The sequence below is a fragment of the Pterocles gutturalis genome, unplaced genomic scaffold, assembly GCF_000699245.1.
Source record: "Pterocles gutturalis isolate BGI_N339 unplaced genomic scaffold, ASM69924v1 scaffold50856, whole genome shotgun sequence".
In the NCBI taxonomy this organism is placed as follows: Eukaryota; Metazoa; Chordata; class Aves; order Pterocliformes; family Pteroclidae; genus Pterocles; species Pterocles gutturalis.
The window spans coordinates 10,702-18,361 of NW_010107346.1; the positions used below are offsets into that span (position 1 = coordinate 10,702).

The 7,660-nt window shown below is 36.2% G+C and overlaps 1 protein-coding gene across 2 annotated transcripts; it reads right to left on the reverse strand.

Moving 5' to 3' along the window:
* Positions 1-1,708: 1,708 nt before the first annotated feature.
* Positions 1,709-7,162, reverse strand: HNRNPA2B1 (heterogeneous nuclear ribonucleoprotein A2/B1). Of its 2 annotated transcripts, XR_727656.1 has the most exons (8): positions 7,067-7,162; positions 6,906-6,986; positions 6,289-6,351; positions 5,678-5,797; positions 5,442-5,564; positions 4,338-4,420; positions 2,890-3,020; positions 1,709-2,051 (listed from the first exon to the last, which is right to left on the reverse strand). XR_727656.1 is itself a non-coding variant. In XM_010088063.1 (7 exons), exons 1-6 carry the CDS (start codon positions 7,101-7,103, stop codon positions 4,359-4,361), a joined length of 486 nt encoding a protein of 161 aa, XP_010086365.1. In that variant the 5' UTR covers positions 7,104-7,162; the 3' UTR covers positions 3,699-4,183; positions 4,338-4,358. The 2 variants fall into 2 exon arrangements, 1 of the variants encoding a protein (XP_010086365.1); XM_010088063.1 differs by lacking the exons at positions 1,709-2,051; positions 2,890-3,020 and adding an exon at positions 3,699-4,183.
* Positions 7,163-7,660: the final 498 nt, after the last annotated feature.

Sequence of the window (7,660 nt, forward strand, 5' to 3'; positions counted from 1 at the left end):
TTCTCACATTTTCCTAAACCCTCTTTCAGCACCTGAAGCACGAGTAATAGAAGCGAATAACAACCAGCTTCCATTGTAAGCAACACAGAGAACACGAAGTCTGAGTGGCCAGAACCCTAGTATTGAACTCCCTTCACCACCACTTCATAAATGCAAGTTATACACTCTAGTTTTTTGCTCCCATATCGGTTACCAGCAAGTTATGTTGTGTCTCACATTCTTCCCTCAGTTTGCTGCAGAAGGTGTTTGCTGCTGGCAAGCTGGGCCTAGTACTGACAACCTGATCCTCAGTTCTTGGTACACTGAAACATACTGCCTGGCAATGTGACCCTTACTTTGAAAACAAAGTCTGGAGAGTGACATAAAACGAACTTCTTAGAAATTAGAAGTATACATCGTCTACAAACTGAGGACACAGTGTTTTTAATCTAAGTTGCTAGCTTTCAGTATCAGGTTGAGTCAAAACTGACTTCTCTCACTGAACTCATAAGTAAACATTGTGATTGCCACTTGCTTCAGTTCTTAAGAACGTATCAAGAAAAAAAGTCACAAAAGTTCAGCAGTAAGACAGCAGGAAGCTTACTCAAATACTCCAAGCTTTCAAGACTGTAAATATCCAATAACTTCATTCTTGCGTACTGCTATCCCCATACACTCCCTTCTCCCATTGCCAGTAGATCAAAATTAAAACATCCTCATTATGTAAAATATAACATACTTAATTTGAGTAAATTTTAAACCTTGTTGCAAAACTACTGAAAGTGTTAATATCTCAAACAGGAAGAGAGAAGAATTACTCTCCTTTGAAGGTTTTTTTTTAATGTCATATCAATGTAGAATTGGCAACTGTAAAGAAAAACTGCCATTAACTAAATCTAAGTTCCAGGAAAGAAGGCAAATTCCTTATCAACTGGTCAACTCATTCTGTTGGAAAGAAGAAAGTAAAGCATATTTTGTGTCTTCATGTTCCGCTTCTGCTGCAGCCCACCGGTTACCTACGCAAATATTTCAAAGTTCAACTCAAGGAAAACAGAAAAAAAAATATTTATGTGAATCCTTAAATAATATTTTTGAATTATATAAAGAAGGTTAAAGACATTATGATTCTGCCAAATAAGCAGTGTATGCGGATAACACATTAAAGCAGTTCAGACTGAAGATACATTCCCTCAAATACATTCCCAACCAAAGCTTTCCCAAGCTCACATCTGGAGTTTGTTTTTTTTTCTTGTTGTTGCTGGTATCAGTAAAACTGTATCAGTAATACAGTTCTGGTACAGCAGGAACTCTACACTCCATTCAGTCTTTCTCTTTTGATGCTAAAAGCTCTTTACAGGTGAAAAGGATAAAGCTGTTGTCCTATCACATTTTGACAAACTGTCTTAAGCAGTTAGTTTCATTAACAGGAAAGGAGGAGATTTTTTATAAAGCTATATAAAACACAGCCAAAAAGCTATTTTAAAGCAATTGTGTCCAACAGCAAAAAAATCTGCATTTTTTATTTGTAGCACTGTTTCTCCCAAGAGAGAACAGATGCCTATGGTCAGAGATACAAGTTCTGTGAATACACTTGACAAGTTGACTTTGTTTTAAATCCAGCTCAAAATGGAATGTTTCAAATCATGAAAGGGTTTAAAAGCTGCACATCAACGTTATTTAATGTTAGACACACACTAATTTTTATTAAGCATTACACTAGAACTACTTTGGTATAAAAATACTTTATTTTAAAACTATGAAAGTTATAAAAATATGTAGTTAAAACTTTCTACTCACAGAATGTTTGCTATATTAACATTAGTGATTTGTTTCTCCTAACGAATCTGAATTTTATTCAAAAGGTTTACAAGACATTATTACTATAATTTTAAAAACCCAGCATTACAGGGAGCTGTACTAATTGTGATGTTTTATCAGTATTCATTTAACTTCTATATTTTTAATGAAGGCAGCAAAAACAACTATTTTCTGATGATACAGAATTTCTTATTTCTTGAAGCGTTTCTGTGGTTGACCACTTCTTCATTAGTTACCTGCAGCATGGCACCTTCCTGCCAAAGAAAAAAAAAGTGTATCTGAAGATGTTTATCACATATGTCTAAACCCAATTACCAATAGGGGAACTTCAGCCATTTTTTTTTTTTAAAGTATAAGCAGTTCACTGGTGCGTCTAACACAAAAAGGAACAGGACTTTTGTTAGCTGAGTCCACATTCTTCAGTGTGTAGCCTTTTTTTAAAGGCAACAGAACTTTGAAATTAGGGCATTTTTTGATTGCTTTTTTTTTGGGGGGGGTGGGTTTTGTTGATTTTTATTTAAAAGCCATTTCTAGTAGAGTATGCCACCCTTACTCTGAATAACTCATTACTTGATGAATTTTCATTAATTTGAGATGCAAACATTCAATGAAGTGAGAGTAAGGCTGACTGAATTTGGCACTAAGGTTTATTAGCTGCAAGAACTATAAAAAATGGTGGAAACCTCAACGTTCTAGCCAAATTCCAATTTATATAATTACATTATACACTTATGAAATACCACCTGCAGTTTCATTTGAAGTTTTCACTTCCCCTCCTAAAGAACTGCTTATGCAGTTGTTAAAAGAATGGACGACACATCCCTTTCACAGAGGCAGATGTATTCTGTGGTGCAATTTTTTTTCCTTACACGTAAACAGTCTACAGTTACTTGCGAACCTTCAGGATGAAATGTGTTATATAAAGAGATTACAGTAGACAAGACACATAACAACATAGTTCACTTTCAACAGCACAGAACTACCTTCATTGCATTACCTTGCAACCACCATAATGCATAGACTCCCAAGAAAAAATAAAATGCTGCAGGATGCAAAAATAAAGTTGTATGATTTAATTAACTTGTGACCTACCATTTTAACTACCAACACCAGGGATGGAACCCTTGCAAAGCTTTACTAATGGACACTTGCAGGTCTCATTTGTTCAACTGTAGCAGTGTACAGTGGCAGCAGTCTATGCTTGTCCAGGGTTCATATCATAGCTAGATTCCAGTAGGAAAAAAATACGTTAAGTAGCTGAAATTGACAAAAATGTGCTTATAAAAAATTTAATAATACAAGAAAACAGGATTCACAAATTTCTTTTCAATTGGTAATTGTTAATTCATTGCTATGTTAAACTACATAACGATAATCACTATACTGAAAGAATACTGTCAAACAATATTAGTTTCTTGTTTTTGGAACATTAAGAAAGGAAAAGTAAATAAGATCTTACCTAAAGAAGTTTAACTGAAGCTTAGAACTATTTTGCTCTACACCCCTCAGCCTTCGTTGGCATCCTTATAAACTACTGTAGTTAAAGCTTTGCAGAAATACAGCGCAGCTTTTTAAGACTGGCTGAACTTAGTGACGTTTTCAAGAGTTCTCTGGTACTAGACCTGTGTCCCTGGAAGAGTACCTCGCTGGGGATATTTCCTTTCCTTGCCATTGAAGAAGCAGCATCTAAAAAATCTAAAAAGGTGTTTCTCCTTGCAGAGATATCCCTTAAGTTATCTAGATATTTTAAAACCTGATCATTAACAGACAACATACTTTTTTCTGACCAGCATTTAATTTTACACGTACAACAATAGCTTTATATTATTTGTGGGACCTTATACTACCCACTCCTTGCCTTATTTTACAATATTAAAAAAAAAATCTAAAATTACACAGTATTTCCTTTAGAATTATTTTATTAAATCATAAATGTACAACAGCTTCTTAACTCTACACACGCACTTAAATTTTTAAAAGGAAAACGTTATGTCTTATTACACCATGATCCTGGCTAATAGCTTTTCGAAACTTTGAGAAAAATCTTAAAAAAGGTTTCACATGTCACCTGAAACTTACAAATTTAACATTATCAAAGGAATGCTTCTACACTTACAAAGACCACTAGAAAGAAACAACAATTAAAAAGCTAAGAAACTGTCTCAAAGGCATTTTTACAATCCTTCCTCCACAGTAAGGTAATGTTATTAAATAATCCAAATCCATTCACAAAATGGCTCTCTGCATCTGCTCTGGTGTCTTCTGCCATATCACTGCATACTTATGCATGACTGAGATAAGTGTTTCCTTAACATTGTTATTTCGATAACCTGAAGCTGTTCTGTTACCTCTGGGCTCTCATCCTCTCCTATTTATACAGTGAAGCCTGTTTCAACAGAAGTAAAGAGTAAAAAAATAGGTTATGAAATTATTCATCTAACCATTTTTTAAAGGAAAGATAATATGATCCTAAAAAGCTTTTAACTCCTGCAGCTACTCTCAAGAATCACTGCAATTTTAACACTTAGAAACATACTTACCCATGGCATTCTTGCAGAAACTCAATAACGGCTCCTCCCTCCATAACCACCACTTCCACCACTGCCCCCTGGACCATAGTTCCCTGCAGAAAAACAGAATAGTTTCATCAGTACACTTTTTACATCTAGGAATGCTTTTGATTACCGTGTGAAGATTAACATCTGCTTTACTTCCAGAGACTGCATACACAACAAAGATTTTAACATTTTGCTGTCTTCCTCTAAATAACCCCCAAGAGCTACATGCTTCAATCTTGTAACATTCAACAGTGCCACATGTAATTTAATGCACTGTACTGTCTTGAGCCTGCAAGGGCTGACTTTAGTTGCACACTAAACCTTACAAGAAAGGGCTTTGTGTTTCAGTTTCCATTTCACAAGCTTTACACACCATATTAAATAGCATTTAGACAACAAAACGCAGTGTTTGAAAGAACTCACACTACAAGAAGAGGGGGGGAAAAAAATCCAGCAAGTTTAGTGAACATTAACTAGACTCTACAAATAGGATGAACTGACAACAAAAAACTTGAAATGAAACTTGTCTAAAATCTTTACAGACTGGAAACTGAAAAACATTTCATAATATTATGGAAATAGTATCTTGTACTTTATTTTCTAAAAAATAATAATGATCATTTTCCCCAACACAATCTCTACAGTCTCAAGACAAGAAATTGTAGCCAACTTGCAGAAAGAAATAGGTACTATAGTCTATCTATTGCAGAGTTATCCAATTTCTACACATCAATCTTGGAATCATAGAATGGTTTGGGTTGGAAGGGACCTTTTACATAAAGGTCACTTAGTTCCAACCCCCCTGAATGGACAGGGACACCTTCCACCAGACCAGGTTGCTCAAAGCCTCATTCAGCCTGGAACTGAACACCTCCAGGGATGGGGCATCCACAGCTTCTCTGGGCAACCAGTTCCAGTGCCTCACCACCCTCATTGTAAAGAATTCTTTCTTTATAGCTAACCCTAATCCACCCTCTTTCAGTTCAAAACAGTTGCCCTTTGTCCTATCTTCCCTTCTACCTCCCCAAAAGACTAAAGCCCACCCACTCTGTTTGGCTCCAAGGCAGGTCAGGACATATACAATACCTCCACCATATGGTCCCCCCATGTTCCTGCTGCCACCAAAATTTCCACTCTTCATTGGACCATAATTTGAAGGTTGTTGGTTGTAGTTTCCAAAATCATTATAGTTTCCACTTCCATAATTGCCTGCATTATCAATACAAAAGTAGAGAAATACAGAGATGAGCTAAAACACATAGAACACTCACTTGCACTAATTTACAAGTGAATTGCTTGGTCATTTCAAGCCAGTAGGTTACCTCCTCCGTAGTTGTCATAACCACCTCCATAGCCCCCACCCTGGTTGCCATATCCAGGTCCGCCTCCACCATACCCTCCTCTTCCTCCTCCGTAACCAGGACTGCCACCAAAGTTGCCACCTATGACAATATAATCCTTTAAAATAAACTTTTCAGTGTAGAAGGCAACCAAATTTTACTGGATCAGAGGATATTTTTTTGTTTACAAGTCTACAGGGGAAAAGGGTAGGAGTTGTGGAAAGAAATTTCTACGAACATTATTTTTAAAGGCACATACCAACTCCCACCCTAACTGAACTGTGAACAAAACCCACCAGTAAGACTGCCTGAAAGCCTCAATTAAAAGGCTTAATTAAAATTTTGATTTTTCAGGAAATTTAAGAAACACTGCTATTCTAGAGAAAAGAAAAGGGCACGGCTGTCCAAGAAATAGCCATACAATTTGCCATATAAACCTTTAACATGAGCAAACAGCCATGTGTGCTTCTTAAAACCAACAAAATGTCTTGGGCAATTAATATAAATCTTATACAAATGGTAAGTGAATGTAAAAATATTTCTGAATCAGAGAGAAATAACAACAGGAACCAACACCGAAAAAGTAAACTAACCTCCAGGTCCTCCACCATATCCGTTATACCCATCACCAAATCCACGACCACTTCCATATCCATCTGTTGGAGGAAAAAAAAGCCCAAAGTATTTCAATTCGACACCTGTAGCAAACTGAACTCTCAAAACCCTATGACTTTAAGGACCAAATGTCAGAGATTATTGATTAAGCACACGGACACTTGAATTTAGAAAAATATATATGAAATAACACATCCAACTACTGCTCTACATCTTCTCTTTTCTTGAATTTGTAAGGTAGCCAGTTTGAAGTTTGGACATAGCCCTTCCACTCTAATGGTCAGGGAAGTGCTACATAGAATTACAAAGGAGAAATCTCTGAATTCCATAACAAAATTAAGTTCAGGTTAATTTTGGCTTTAAAAAAAATCTTTCTTGGAAAAAAAAAAGAGAAAATAATTTAGTTTTACTGAATATCCACATAATCAACCTGTGTTCTACAGAACAGGTTTGCAAGTTATTTTTCCTAAAAATTTTCTAACTGATACAGATGCATTGAAATTAAACAGCAGTAGCTTAAAAAGCTACCATAACAAGAAAGGCAGCATAAGGGGGGCGAAAAAAAATGGAGAAGATACAAACATGCCTGTCTTACCAGCTCCCCCTCTGAAATTGCTGCCAGGTCCTGGACCAAAGTTGCCACCACCTCCACGTGCATCACCAAAACCGAAGTTCCCTGTTTAACATTTATAAGCAATTAGATCATGGAAAGTGAACACAAAAATCAACAAACCATTAACCATTACTCGTACATACCTCCTCTCCCACTCCTAGAATTTTGAACTTCCTGCATTTCCTGTCTAGAGAGAGCTTTCCTTACTTCTGCATTATGGCCATTGATGGTGTGATACTTCTGCACTGTAACGGCACGAAATAAGATATAATCAGCCTTTAAGTACTGATCTGGCAACAAATAAGATTATGAAGTAATTTCCAAAATAATCCATAAATATTCTGTATCATCATTTAAAAAACCCCAAATATCATATAATTTTTAAGCAAAGCAGCCAGTACTTATTTAAAATACATGTTCCCACACAATTCACCAAAACTATGATGTAACAAGTATTCATGCACGTAACTAACCTCATTACAAAGTGGCAGAGAAGACAACCAGCCTGGCTAAACAGAGAGCTTTTCCTGGCACTCAGGGGAAAAAAGGAGAGTCTACAATCTCTGGAAAAAGGGTCAGGCAACCCAAAAAGAGTACAGGTATCCTGACAGGTCATGCAGAGTTAAAATTAGGAAGGCAAAAGCCCAACTAGAACTCAACCTGGATGCAGTGGTAAAAGATAATAAAAAAATGTTTCTACAAATACACTAACAAAAGGAGAGCTTTGGAGAATCTCC

Bases quoted from the DNA above. Each gene is read 5' to 3' on its own strand.
- HNRNPA2B1 (XM_010088063.1), bottom strand. From the start codon at position 7,103: ATGCAGGAAGTTCAAAATTCTAGGAGTGGGAGAGGAG. The intron at 6,987-7,066 runs GTATGTACGAGT...AATGTTAAACAG, and splicing joins TTCTAGGAGTGGGAGAGGAG to GGAACTTCGGTTTTGGTGAT. The intron at 4,421-5,441 runs GTATTGTATATG...GTTTTTCTGCAG, and splicing joins GGGGGGACCATATGGTGGAG to GGAACTATGGTCCAGGGGGC.